At 39.5% G+C, this 14,979-nt stretch overlaps 2 protein-coding genes and 1 non-coding gene across 17 annotated transcripts in view; 2 read left to right on the plus strand and 1 right to left on the minus strand.

Moving 5' to 3' along the window:
- The first annotated feature begins 319 nt into the window (after positions 1-319).
- On the plus strand, positions 320-2,899 carry rplp1 (ribosomal protein, large, P1). Its single transcript, XM_051389982.1, has 4 exons — positions 320-543; positions 1,629-1,703; positions 2,216-2,327; positions 2,774-2,899. Exons 1-4 carry the CDS (start codon positions 472-474, stop codon positions 2,854-2,856), a joined length of 342 nt encoding a protein of 113 aa, XP_051245942.1. The 5' UTR covers positions 320-471; the 3' UTR covers positions 2,857-2,899.
- Positions 2,900-4,487: 1,588 nt separating this feature from the next.
- On the plus strand, positions 4,488-4,560 carry trnav-cac (transfer RNA valine (anticodon CAC)). Its single transcript has one exon. It is a non-coding gene; the product is annotated as a tRNA-Val (tRNA).
- Positions 4,561-5,223: 663 nt separating this feature from the next.
- The window catches only part of ptk2aa (protein tyrosine kinase 2aa), a 62,512-nt gene continuing 52,756 nt past the window's right edge, over positions 5,224-14,979 (minus strand). For all 15 annotated transcript variants that reach the window (XM_051389962.1, XM_051389955.1, XM_051389954.1 and 12 more), the window contains 7 exons: positions 11,394-11,456; positions 10,758-10,797; positions 10,167-10,270; positions 8,240-8,395; positions 8,010-8,090; positions 7,140-7,225; positions 5,224-7,038 (listed from right to left, as the gene is read on the minus strand). In XM_051389962.1, the coding sequence (XP_051245922.1) occupies positions 6,924-7,038; positions 7,140-7,225; positions 8,010-8,090; positions 8,240-8,395; positions 10,167-10,270; positions 10,758-10,797; positions 11,394-11,456 (645 nt within the window). In that variant the 3' untranslated portion in view covers positions 5,224-6,923. The remainder of the gene's footprint in view (positions 7,039-7,139; positions 7,226-8,009; positions 8,091-8,239; positions 8,396-10,166; positions 10,271-10,757; positions 10,798-11,393; positions 11,457-14,979) is intronic.

Below are 14,979 nucleotides of genomic sequence, written 5' to 3' on the forward strand. Positions count from 1 at the left end.
GTACTAACTCGTATTCAACTTAAAACTCATCGTGAATGATGTAAACTTGCACATAAATAAAAGATATAGGAAAAATTTAAAGACAATAATGTAAAGATGAATACAAAATTAAGGTTTTGCGTGAACAGGCTTTTGTTTTGTGCAATTTGATTCAATTAAGCAGAAAAATCTATTCATTTTCAAACTTCTTCAAAGGGAAACTAGCAGGAGCTCTCCACATTGTCAAGCGACCCTTCTTCAAATCCGTTGACGTCTGCCGTCACTTTGTGTGCGTATCGACGTCAGAGTCACGCAGCCCTCACGTAGAGTATATCATGCAAGCTCCCGCCCTCCCCCTTCCCTTTTCCGCTGTAGGAAGTAAACGTGCCTAAGGTGCTTGGTTCTTCACCAGAAGCTAAGGCCCTCAATCCGGCGACTAGCACCATCAAATTTAGGCATCCAACGCTACAAATATAAAATCTAACATCCACAATGGCCTCCGTGTCCGAGCTCGCCTGCATTTACTCTGCTCTCATCCTCCACGACGATGAAGTCACCGTCACCGTAAGTGTACCGGCTTATACAGCGCCGCTCAGCCAGACCCTCGGTGCTATAGTGCGGGGGATAAAAGCCTTAAATAATAAAGCTGCGGTCAGTAGCGACTCTTATCGACTAACTGGGACGATAATATGTCTGTTAAAATACGTTTAGGCATAGTGTCCAATCTTATGGTTAAAAATGGCGGCATGCTTGTTGCTAGCTAACGGTAAGGCCACGTTTCTGCATCAGGACAACTCTTGTCTGTGTGGCGACGTGAGTTATATCTACAGCATGTGGCTCTAGTTGTTGAACCACACGACTTAAACATCTGAACTTCTCAGTTGAAGTTCTGGAGATGTCAGTCCCTCAGTGACAGGCGGTAGCTCATGCTAAGCTATTCTCCACTAACAGCCCACCATGGTTTTTTACTAAGAGGAGGTAGCACAGAGAAACGCCGGGGTAGTTATCGGTTTATTACCACCTTGTAGTGTATGGCTGCTTGGTTTCATTCATAAAGACGCTCCAGGTAGCTGTCTGACGTTATCCTGACAGGTGATACACGTGGATGCAGCACAGCCTCAATATGAGCTGAAAAATACACATGCTTTAGTTTCTAAGGTTTCTAAATGGTTATTTATACTTTCCGTGGCTAAAACTTTGTAATTCTTACAAACATGTTATTGGTAAGGACTTCTAAATTGGAAAATATGAAAACTAAGATTTCTGAAGGACTCCAGTCACTATATTTATTAGTATTTTTTGCAAAGGTTTTACAGGATGTATATAAAGATTTGCGAACTTGCGTAAATCTCAATATAAGTATGTGAGATAATGTAATAAGCTTAGTATGATGGTAATAAACACGCAAAGCAATTTATGAGACATTCATAATTGTTTATGATTTAAATGATTGATTAGGCCTCCCTTTCCTTAAACAAGCACAAATCCCATATATGAGATAACGTGGAATTATAAGGATGTGAAACTTAAACAAGACTTTGCTCCTAACTTGTGATAGTTTTATTTTGTGCACTAATAATTTATTTAGTCATTTAAAGATGAATGAAGTGAACAATGTGTAACAATTACAATGTTTTCTGTGTCTGTAGGAGGATAAGCTGAATGCTCTGATCAAGGCTGCCGGAGTCACCGTGGAGCCCTTCTGGCCAAGTCTGTTTGCCAAGGTGAGAGAGCAACACACACTACTTAAACTTCTGTGGTGCCATGACAACGTGGAGACGCTCTTGTTAATATGTGGTACACCTGCAGGGTTTAAACCACCAGGAAGGAGTGGCGTCTCCTAAACTCTCCAGTGCCATCCACAGCAGTTCTGAAATAAGAGTACCTCGGACTCTGTAGCTTCCTTTTGTAGTCGTGTACAACTACATTTATGTTGGCCTTATATCTGGATCTTCATGTCTGAGATAATTAGTGTGAAGTGAGCAAACACAAGAGTTAGATTTCACAGTGAAAACATTCTGAATCAAGAGTTTGCAAAGGGTCAGTGTAGAGGTTGTGACTTAAGGTTTCTATGTATTTCAGGAGTGTACAAGGGTTTGTTCAAGTTATCAACACAAACTAATATCAGAGCTTCCTCTACATGAGATCAATAGTGTTATATCTTTAGTGATGGAAGTACAGGTCCTGGACATGTGAACAAAGGGATTTTGACCTGTGAATGTTGTTATTTTCGTAGGCTCTTACAAGCGTTGACATCGGCAGCCTGATCTGCAACGTTGGAGCCGGAGGTGGAGCTCCAGCTGGAGCCCCAGCTGCTGCCGCCGCCGCTGCTGCTGGAGACGCCCCAGGTAACTGGACAGATTGGCATTATAAGTCAAATGCTAGATGCTTTAATTGGTGTTTGTGCTACTGCAACACTAAAATAGGATATACTTAATAATGTGACTTGTTTAATTAGTCCCTTGCTCTACCTCTAAAAGACTCCACTGAGCCAGGCTCATATAGTTTGATTTAAATACACATTACAGCTAGAAGATGTGGTCGACCAGAGTTCCTCGGGCAGGATAGAGCCTTGAAAACAAGCACCTGGTCTGCTTTTGGGGTGCAGACTTCTGAACAGTTTAATAACTGATGGGGTATTGTGATATGTGACCTCCCCATAATTGAGCCGCTACCACTGATCTTCTGGGGGCATGTGTTTTAGAATTGTCAGAAATCTGTGAAATGTCAGAGCTGGTTTGTGAACCCTGCATGTTTCAACTTTAACCCTACTATGTCTTGTTTACACCTACAGCCAAGGAGGAGGAGAAGAAGGAAGAGAAGAAGGAAGAATCTGAGGAGTCTGATGATGACATGGGCTTCGGTCTCTTCGACTAAAACAGTTGTTTTTTAAGAAAACACAATAAAACTACAAAAATGAGTGCTGCTTTCTGTGACTTGGTTCTTTCCTGTGATATATATGGCCTTCTATCATCTTACTCATTTGTGTCTTCTCTCTCCTCTGTGACCTAAATCAAACTCAGTGCTCCACCTTAAAAGACATCTCAATTCCTAACGAGCATCTGCGTGTGTGAGGATCGACAGGTGTATCCTTTGTGGAAGTTAAATGTTTGTAGCACCCATGACTTTTAAAATAGAGGCGCATACAAACAATGGTGGGAGCGCTTAGTTATTCAAGGTCAAACTTTGTGCCCAGTTTGTGTAGCGCCTGGTGAGGCACTAACTGCATCTCTTAATGACATTCCCCCTTGATACAGGTAGTTACTATGGTAATGGCCCTAAAACAAATAAGAGACAAGTATATTAAGTGTTATGAGTGTGTTTAATTCACCAATTTATGAAAAGGAGACGAATCGATAACATAAACAGAAATGAGAAGGGTGAAACATCACCTGTTGAAGAACAGGAACATACACTAGATGGGATAAGATGTTCCTTCATTGATCCCTCATGGGAGGAATTTGAGTTGACCCAGCAGCACATGGGGATATTATAGAAAATACAAAGACCATAATGAAAATACATTATATGCAGTAAGAAATATAGTGTCAGCATTTTATAACAAAGTCCTTGAATCTTAGTGTAAAGTGTAATTTTTGTGGGTTTGAATATGCAGTGGGACATAGTTGGTTTCTTACATTTTGTCATGAATGAAATCATAAATCAGGTTTTTTGCCAAGTAGCTTTTCATATACATTGAATTTGCCTTGATAAGTTGGTGCATAACAATTAAACAGAAAAATATAAAGATAAAAGTAGAGACAAAAGAGCCATTATATGTAAATATGAAAAGAGAATATGTACAATATTGTTGGAAACTTATATAAATGAGTAAAGAGCTGTACAGGAATGTGCAAAAAATTGACCAGGGAATCTGCAAGTTAACAGTATATATGTTAACATAATAAGATAAATAAGATATAAGATGTTTATTTATTGATATCTAATGATATTTACAATATGGAAAGAAATGGATATGTATATGTTACATAAATAGGATTCAAACAAGTAACTGATGTAGTCCACCCCTCTGTACAACACAATAAAAACAGCCACACAAGTAAGTTTAAAGAGATAGATGAGTCTTTTATAAACGGGGGGAGGTTTGAGAGTGTGTAGACTGTAGTAAAGGCAACCAGTATCCCCATTAAAGGAGCATGTGCTTGGTTGGGGGGGTATAGAGAGAATGACACAACATTAAACATATTGAAACGCTTTTCTCGGGACGGTGGGTTTTATAGGAAACCTGTGGATTTAAAAAGTGATTCCAAAGTCTTACAAAGTGCGAACACACTGTTAGATATTAGCCCTACAATAACACATGCTGTAGTAACTGTTTTTATGTGTTAGCTCCTGGAGGCTAACATTGATGCCAATATTTTCATGATCCACAAATATATAATAAATAACTTATAGGATGCCGTCTAATATATATCAATATTAAAACACACGGGTTCTGTATTAATTGTAATTTCAAGATTGTTTCCGGCGGCGTACTTCAAGCACAAGTTTCCGTAGTGTAGTGGTTATCACGTTCGCCTCACACGCGAAAGGTCCCCGGTTCGAAACCGGGCGGAAACACATTTTTAATTTCTTACTGTCAAAACTAAAGGTCAGAGAAAGAAGTACTCTATACGCCGTTGGCGAATTCCACCTAACAGGTTCCCAACTCTGCTTCATATGTTCAATGATTAATCCAAGCAAAACGCTCACAATTCACCTGTTCTCACGCGGTGCTCCTTATGCTCATGTTTATAACTACACATTAGCAATAGTGGCTCAAATACAGGTGACAAATGTGAAACAGAAAGCTCAGAAGATACAGTTAGCAGAATACCACTGCCAGGCGTGTCTAATTGTGTGACATTAGCCTATTTATGATGCTTTGCAACAGCTTTTCTTATCTCCTCACTTGCAGGTTTGCCCAGTTGTAGAAGTTGAAAGCTCCATAAAGAGGTTGCATAGGACATTATGATTACAACGATCCAAAAATGTGCAACTATGTTTCAGTCTGTATTAATAAATACAATTTAAGCATCCCAAATCTAAATCTAAATAATGTCCTGCATTTAAATCATTTCACTGGTCACTGAAAACTATAGAGAGAGAAATTATTTGTCTCTTCTCTAAGCACACAAATCTAATGGAAAGTGATTAAACAGATATGACACCTTCTAACACACACATCCAAAGGAGAGAATAAGATTATAGGCACAGACACACTTAAAGAAACAGACTCGCAAATTATTTCTTAACGATAACAGTGTTTTATTTGCTTGGTTTAGCAACTGTACATGTGACTCCTTCCTGAGAATACCACTCACCTCAGGGGAGAGGGAACAGTGGAATGGAGAGAGAATCAGAGAGGGAGGAGAGGAAGACGAAGCTAAGGGGAGGGATGGTAACGAAGGTGGCAGAAGAGAGGGAATAAAAAAAAGGTATAAATAACTCCAGTGGAGGGAGGTAGAAAGACGGGGAAAGAAAACAGGAGGACTGCTGGAGGATAGATAGAGGGCAAATATGAACAAGGCCTACTGTAGGTTTATAAAAGTCCAGTAGGTTAATTAACTTTCAGTCCAGTTAGTTGTAAATGAAACTGTAATTCACCCCCTAATAAAGACTAACAGACTATTATCGATGTATCATATTTTACTCTGAATATGAACCAGAATTTATTGAAAAAGTGTCCCTGAAGATCCGATTCCTGGATCGACTAAACTGAAGGAAATCTGACAGAAATGTGGAGGTGGGTCTCTAACTGAAAGCCTGCACTGCATCTTGTTGAGTGAACATTAACGTGAAGATAAATAAGATAGAAGGAACCGACAACACGACCGATGCAACAACAAAATTTGGCTTCAATATACAAAGCAAGAAATAAAAGTTTTTTTTTTTTTACAGTTTTGAAGAAAAGAATGGAAAAACGACTGCTGCTAAAAAAAAATGTTGTTGGATTATTGCGTGAGCCAATATCAGAGCATTTTGGGTGAAATGTTCATTTTTTTTTTTTCAATTGCAGTTCATTTGGCACAGGTTTAGCACCTCCACTGTAACTCAAAGACCTCCCTCCCTTCACTCCCCCTCCCCCGTTGTCCCCTTCCCTTATTCACTAACAACTCATGCCTCAGAAACGTGTTAAAAATATAGCTTCTTTGTATATTTACTATCTAAGTTAACTTAAAAAAAAAGTGGCCTGTGACATTTACTTTGTTCTTCAAAAATCTTTTTTTTATGCCATCTCTTTGATGCCTGAGATAAAGAGATCTAGAGAGAAGATGAGAAAAAACAGATAAAAATATGAGGAGCTGTAAATCAATAAGTTTTTGAGAGACATACTGTAAGAGTCAAGGCTGAAAATAGCAATAATAACAACAATAATTAATAATGATATAAAAGCATGTTTAAACAACATCATCATCATATCATTTTCCTCATCCTGGCTCTTCAGTTCCAGTTGTTACATCCTGCATACGTGGAGAGCGTTAAGTCATGTTCATGTGGCGGATTTCGGTGCGTCCGTTCACCGAGAATCTCTCTGCAGTCCTTCAAAGCGAGCCTCTGAAACCTTTGTTTGATTCACCTAAAGATTAAAAAGTAGTAATGGATGATTTCTTTTTTTTAAAAACTCATCATTGAGGATACGTGATTGAAGGGGGTGGGGAGAAAGAGAGCGTTTCTCTGGATACAAAAAGCAAATAATGCAACAAAAAGGTACAAAACACAATATTGACCAAAACGTGTCAGTCGCCGGAGAAGAAAAAGGAAAACGATGCATTTTTTTTAATGCGGGAGAAGAAGAAGGAGCTGATTGTTTGTCAGTAACATCTGCTGTCCATCAGTTCATTTTCCATCCAAATGTTCTCTGCTCTTTGCGATTGGCTGAGAGTCACTGCGCTCTCCGTCTCCACAGCAACAGCCCGCTCACCGCTCCTCCTCTGACTTGATTAAATCCTGATCATCTTGAGTCGTGATTGGTCGATGACATCCAGGAGGTTCTTGGCGTCGACGGCGAGGGCGTGAGCTGCCATTAGCATGTGTTTCTTGTAGTCCTTTTGTAAACTGTCCACAACACAGAAAACAAATTACGTCAGAATCAGAAATACATTCAATTTAATGCCGTAAGGTAAATAATAAAACATATCCGGGGGATTTGAACCTACCTTGTCATGACATACTGTTGGGCCAGTTTCATCTTCGATATTAACTCGGCCAGATCTGAATTCAGCAACTTCTGAGCCATCTCAATCTGTGATAGCACAAAGAAAATATGTAGCTCACACACACGAAAAGTTTCCAAAAGAAGACAAAAATTAATGAGCCAGAATACCAGTGTTTATATAAAACCCCTAAAACCCACCAGGTGGCCCGCAGGAGTGAGTAGGCTCAGATCGCCTAAACACATATATAAAAGTGTTTAAACTCTCAGTGTGGACAATATGTGAGATACAGTGCCCTCGTTTTTTAGTCCCCACACACCTTTTCTCTCCACAATTCAGAGGTTGTTTTAGCGTTTTTAACAATATTTGAAAAGTGGAAGTCACGCGGAGTTTGCGTGTTTTTCTCCAAGGAACATGTAGTGTCTCAAATGGGATGAACATAACATTTTCTGGGTTCCCACTCTTTTTAAGAAATTGTTTTGAGTTTTTCTTAACAATACAAGAAAGCACCTGCTCACAAATGTCATCATTTATGGGACACTCTGTGTTTTTGCCTGTTTTCCTCTAACTATAACATTAATTTGCCACAGAACAGGCTAATATACAATTAAAATGCTCCAACAAAACATTGTTTTGCATATTTGGTTATTCTAATCAATTTCCAGGTGTTTCCATGACGGAAAAACTAGTCTATAAATTTCCAGGTGTTCCAGGACGTGTGGGTAAACCTGCATTTTGTGTATTATATGAGAGCAGGAGTCAGTATGGAAAAGATATCTAAATATTTAAGTTGAGTTTTTTAAAGCATATAAATTTTTATTGTGTGTGTGTGTGTGTGTGTGTGTGTGTGTGTGTGAGTGTGTGTATGTTTACCTCTCTGTGTGTGCTGGCTGGCAGCACAGGAAGTGTCTCATCCACTGTCGCTAACAGAGTCCTCAGTGCCAGACCCACCTCCTATCAAACACACACACACACACAAACGCAGTCTCTAACACACGCTTTTTAAATCTCCTGATGACGATGGATATTAAACTCGTGTCTACTGCAGCACTGTAACGGTTGTGATCACTCGTCTTCCTTCAGAGAGTGAACGTTGATCCTACCTTGACCATTGGGACGTACTCCTCTGGGGCTGCAGGCTGAATCCTATTGGACATCTCAATCACAGCTTTGACCAATCCTGTCACATTCTCATACACCTTGTCGTTAGAGCGATCCAAGTTGGCGGTGGGGGGTGGGCTGATTTCCTGAGGCTGCAACTGGACCGATGAAAAGTACAATGAGTTACAAAGAACCAGTAGAACAGAAAGTTTTTTTTTTTGTAAATCTTTTGAAAATAAGAGCGTGTTAAATTAACTGATTTTATGAATTTTATTACAATTTGTTACATTTAAAAGCCCTTTTTGTTACCAGGGTGGACATAGGTGACTGTAGTTAGACAGACACAACACTAGGGGGTAGTATCGGACTACATTTTCTTTCTCTCTCTCTCTCTCTCTCTCTCTCTCTCTCTCTCTCAGTTGTCTAATGACAGACTCAAAGTTCAACCTGCATTAAGCAATAGTTTTTATACAAATGATTTAGTGTAAAGTGAAAGCGTTGCTCACGAACCAATGTCCCAAACTTTGAAGCTCTGTACGCTCGCTGAATGTTTACTGTTTGTTTTTCTTTTTTCTGGCCCCGAGTGGTCATAAATCCCTTAATGCAGGTTTAATTAATGTTCACAAAACTTTGTTTTAAAATGGTGTGGTGCACCCATTTAATTTGGGGACATAATTAAAGCATGGCTGAAGTGATTTATAGGCCACCCTTTTAATGAGAAAGAGCTCAGTAGAGGGCTTGATTTAAATGAAAAAAAAAAAAAATCACATTAAGCTACAGTTAGCATTAAAAGAGTTTATCCCACAGCTTCTCTTCTTCACTTAAAATGAATACCAACTTTGGGAGGATGTTTCTTCTACAGCAAACCTACAACTACATCAACGACTATATTTAACATGTAGAGATGCGATGGATGACATACAGTGATCAGTTTACAATGCTTCTATTGAAACACTACGGTGGCTTTTACATTTTATTTTTATTTTTCTTTACCAGGGATATTCTCTGGCTATGACTACTGCAAAGCTAGCTTATTAGCATGTCACGTGTTACTTTAAATAACATTTTATTAATAATCTCAATTTTAAGGTCAATTTACAAGGTTTCTGGAGCTTTCAACAACATCTCACAGTCTTCATCATCTTTGCTGATGAGAGATGAATCTGAAAGCCCCAGCTGAGATTATTTTATCAGACATACAGCTCTGAGGTAAAGGATGATGTTGGACACGTCAACCAATGGTATTTTGTTTTGTCTCTGGTAGAGAAAAATATTCTTCGTACATGATTATAACGGTAACTATCTACAAGTAACTCTACAATGATGACGGACACACACAAAGATCAGCTTACCCTCCACGGCTATGGAGAGGTTGAGAAGATGGAAGGGAGGTGTGGTTGTGCGGATGGGGAGGGGTTTGACAGGGAGGAGGTTGAAGGGGATGGGTGGGGGGTGATTTGACAGATTGATTGGTGGAGGGATGGATGCAGAATGACAGATGAGAAATGCAGGATAAGGAGTAATAAGATCCCAGGGTGTTAAAGGGAATCAAACAGAATGAATGCGTGTGGGATGTTAATTGACAGAGGGGGAGAAAGAGTAAAGGGGGAGAGAAGAGGGACAGCACATTAGGCCAAAGCCAACCACAGGCAGCACAGCATGCAACCCATCAATGAAGTCAACTCAAAAACTATATGCTAGAAAGGGAATGTCCAAACCAAACGTGCAAGATTAACACAATAAAATACAGAACTGCAGGACTCCCGTAAGTGAAAGAGGCTAAAATAAGAGCACAGTGAAGGAATTTCTCACAAAAATGATCTTTAAAATCAGCCACATTTTAAAAATTCTGTGTTTTTAGGAGTGTAATTGCTTTTAGCCCCTATATGGTGTGTTCCTTTTTCCATATGTATGTGTGCATATGTATACCTTGACACCCTCGTTGTAGCTGTCCACGGGGCAGAGACCTGCCAGGTTGCCGAGGTGACCAGGAGCACCGGGGCGTGGCGGTTTCTTAGGAGGAGCCACATGTTCTGAAAAAAACGCGATAGTATCATCGGTATGCTAGCATGCTAAGTAATGCTAGTATCACCAGTAGGGAGTATGTTAACAGGTACTTTATGCCGACATGCAGTGGTGGAAAGTGTGTGACTACGTACATTCACTCAGGTACAATACTTTATTTAATTTAATTAATTAATTTTGAGGTACTTATACTTGAGTTTTTCCCATTTATGCTACTTTAAACTTCTCCTCCACTACATTTCAGAGTGAATCTTTACAAATCTTTATGAAATATGAGATTTTATTATGCAACAGTGTATAAACTACTGCTACTCCAATATTATAATAATGTAGTAGCCACAGTAAATGATATTACTCTTACTATCTTTGAAAAGGGGAATTGTAGAATGAGTACTGTACTGTAGTTTCACTTAAATACAATTTAAGACATTTATTTTCATCAGTACCTTTATACAGTGTTTTTTCTAAAGCGTGTCAGTATGCTAGTTGTCTCACCTGGTTTCCCAACAGGCTGGTAGATATGTTGGCTTCCACCCTGTGCAGACACAATCACACACACACACACACACACACACACACACACACACACCACGTTAATGGTAGGCAAACTTTCAGTAGTCTTTACATAAATAAATAATCATTAAAAGAAGAATAGGAAAATCGGAATCCCCACCAGCAATGTCACTCCTCAGCTACTGTTACAGCTGATGCAGTGTGGATAAAGGTACTGCTGTCTTAGCTTTAGGATATCAAAACCAACATTTACAGTAAAATGGGACTGTGCAGTGCTTCTGGGTTTAAAGTTCCCATGAGCCCTCTGTGGTCATGTGGTTGGTGTGTAGGCAGTACCCTCCCTGGCACAAACACAAAAATACTTTCACCCAGCCTCCGTCCGTCTGTCCGTCTGTCTGTCTGTCTGTCTGTCTGTCTGTCTGTCTGTCTGTCGGACTGAATACTTTCCTTCTGCCTCCCTCTTACACTCTTTCATTTTTTAATCTTTCTTCTCTTTGCTATAATCTGCTTATTTGCTCCTCCCTTACCCTTTGCTTCCTTTTACTTTAGCATTCTTCTTTCCATCAGTGCATCAATGTAAGCATCAACACACGCACACACGCACACACACACACTGACCGGTGCTTGTAGTGTGCCGTCCTCTCTGTCAATGCTTCCTCTGCTGTTTCTGGACTCCGTCTTCTGCAGGGAGGAGACAGAAAGATGAATTTAACGGAAGTGGCAGTTTTTCCATTACTGTAAAACTATATACAAGTTGTTCCAGGTAGTTTTGGTTGAGTGATAAAATACAGCAAAACTAAATAAGTAACACAGGGGTACATGTACATGGGGTATTCACAAACACAAAATATGAAAATGCAATCAGCAATTAGACATCTGCAAATTACAGAAAGAAAAAATCTATGAAAAGCATCTATTGTTATCTTTTCCTAACTAAACACTACACAAACAAAAATGCACTCTTAACCCGCAAAGGTTATGCAGAATTTAAATTCCATCGACTACAACCTGCAGTAGTTTTTCACTTTTCCATCTACACTGCCTCACGAAGTGAACATCATCATCATCATCAAGAATGAAGAAGAGCAGCAGATAAACACAATCCTGTTCACACAGATGACTTCATGACAGCAGTTAACAGTAAAAAACAAACTCTGTCCACATTTGTACCACGAAAACCAAGCCTGACTCCAAACTCCCTCTCTCTTTCTGTTTCAGTACCGTTTTGGTGAAGCACGCCTTGAAGAGATGCATCCTGGGAGAATAGAGGCTGAAGAAGACGGGAGGAGGAAAGCAGAGAGTGGAGGCCATCGAAAGAAGGGCGGAGATAGGGACAGAAAGTGTGATAGAGGGGAGCTAAAAAAAAACTTAAGACATGGAGAGAAAGACTGATAAAGAAAAGCATAAAGGAAACCGGGAGAGAGAAGAAACAAAGTCGGTGGAAGATGGTGCAGAGACGGAGAGAAATGGACTGAGAAAGGCAGAAAAATTGAGTCAGAGAAGAATGGAGGGGGAGGAGAAGATAGAGAAAGAGAAAAAGTTTTTCCAGAGGAGGAAAAGCTCCACTGAGCCACAGAGACAAAATCCTGGAGAGAAAAGATCCAACCGTCTCACTCTCCTCTCTGTTTCTCTCCCTCAGTATGTTTCTCCCGCCCACTTTTTCCATCTCTCTGCATCTCCCTCTGTTTTTCTCCCTCTGTGATGGGTGACTCCTTGTTCGTTCCACCCTCTTCATGGCTCTTGCCAATCCCACTTCCTTTCTCCCTCTTTCTGTCCTGCACTCTCGTTCCTCCTCACAAACTTCCATCTTTTTGTTTTCAGGCCTTACTTTCCTTCTCTCTCTTGCTGCTCTCCGTTTTTATTCTACTCCTTTTAGTTTATCACAAAGTTTACTTGCGTATTTCACTGGTAGAACTTCTACTGGGCAGTACTCTATAGTGGTATAAGTAGTGCTGATATCTTCTGCTTCAGTAAACTGTTAATATCTCAATGTACAAATACACTACAAGTGAAAGACCTGAATTCATTATTTTACTGAAGTACACATGCTCAGTCTAGTAGTCATTAAGCAGCAGACTGGTCCTGACACAGTATTATATCATTATATAGCTTTAGATAATTATTGCCAATGCATTGTTATGTAATAAGGTTGTGTAGTTTATAATATTGTACCCATATTAATGTACAATATCTTTAGTTTATTGTATGTTTTGTATAACAAATCTCGTCAAAGTTACTAATAACTACAGCCACAAAAGCCGCCAAATGCCACCAAATTTGGAAATACATTTCTAAATAAATTGGGGTCACCTGTCCGTTGGCGGGTAAATAATTCAGAATCACAGCATAGGGCCAGGTCGCTGTGTTGTGCATGTGTACTCTCTGTCCACTAGTGACGTTGGTGGATCAATCAAAGCAGCTCACTGCTATTTGGTGCTTTCTAGACAACGTCTGTCTATGTTTTTGCAATAAAAAGCATCTGTTAAATGTTATTAGAGATGCAGCAACACATTCATGTTGAGCCTCCAAAAAAACAACGACAAAGACAAAACAATAAAATACAAAGCAGATTTATGACTTGTGAAAAAAATATTTCTGTCTGGGAGATTTTCTCAGTTTACCTGCGATGAGGTAAAAAGGCTCATTTACGACCATGATAAGAAATGATTCACAGCACACAGAGCACGGAAAAATATTGTTTTAAAACCTGAACCTGAAGCTCTTAGTAAAAGTAACTTGATAAATACAATATTTATGGTTTCTTTTTTGAAAAATTAAGTGAAAGAAAGTAGTTTCTAGGCCATCACCTTGCTAAAAGCTTTACAGATCCATAAAGATATTTACATGTGAAGTGTTCTGTGCATGAATAAGGAGCTGAAGATTGTCAGTTCTTGGTTAGCTGATACTCCATACTACTATACAATTAACAGTAAGAAAAAAGGCTACAAACTCTTTCTAGTGTTGTCAGTGCACAATACAATGATAGGGTTTAGTCAACACAAATTCTTTCAAACAAGTGATGACACAGTAGGCTAAAACTACACAGACTTCATAAACCACACTGCCTTAAAAAATTTCAATTTGTCTTTGTGGTTAAACTCAACTGAGTGTCATAACTGATCATTATCAGATTAGAACAAGATTAACAGATTTTGAGCTCACCACACTGACTTTCTTGTTTGCATGAACTGACTTGTGGTCTTACAATGGTTGTGCATCAGTGGGAATGGGCAGAAAAAAGTCCCTGGGCAGTGTTTGTACATTAGTCTCTCAGCAATGGATCGAGTGTCAGGAATGTTTCTACTGATGGAAGAAGTCATCAAATGGCGTCATATTTTATTCATCTAAGGAAGCTTCCTTTCATTTGTAAATTTCCACGAGGGTGCAAGGTCAGGGCCATAAAACTGCTGGGGGAAGTGGTTGAGCCATTTAGCAATGAGTGCTATTCTGTGTCCCCAGCCCTGAAGAAAAGTCTTAGCAAAAGTTTGTGAAGGTGGGTGCAAAGAGCTGGTGCATCAAGGGACGACAGAAGCCAGGAAAAATGTCAGCGGTTACCAAATAACAAATAAGACATCAGCAATTCAGTCTGCCATGTTTGTCCTGAGAGACGTCCTCCTCTGTGAAACGATAAGTGCCTCTCAAATATGTCAAGCTGGCAGTAAGAACAATGATAGATAAAGAGAGGGGACATCACTCATCTGTGCTTTTCTCTCTCTTTCTGTCTTTCTCTCCTACACCTGGCTCAAAAATGAAAACAGCCCATCAAGGCAAGATGAGAAACACTCTGACCCGAAGAGAGAAGAAAAACAGACTTGTTTTGCAAAAGGAGCGATTTGGCTCCCTTCGGGGGATGTTTCAGTGTCCGATGAGATAAATCAAACACAAGTGAGCCAGCTCAAAGATCTGAAAAAGATATTCGGCAACAAAACACACCAGAGATGTTTTACTAAGTGGAAAAAGTGCAGACCTAATGCAGTATTTTATTTTTTACATCTAAATATTTGTTTTGTTTTTTGTTGATCCGTCTGGTCAGCCATGACAACTACAGTTTACGACACCAGCATCCAGTGGTTTAGATAGACAGATATTTTTGATTCCCTTCCTTTTTAGGTTATGTTTTAATGTAGCGCTGTGTGTTTGGTTTTACATTTTAATATTTCAGCAGAGATTGTACATAATAACACAATCTTACCCATGATGACAG

Source organism: Dicentrarchus labrax, unplaced genomic scaffold (genome assembly GCF_905237075.1).
Source record: "Dicentrarchus labrax unplaced genomic scaffold, dlabrax2021, whole genome shotgun sequence".
Classification (NCBI taxonomy): Eukaryota; Metazoa; Chordata; class Actinopteri; family Moronidae; genus Dicentrarchus; species Dicentrarchus labrax.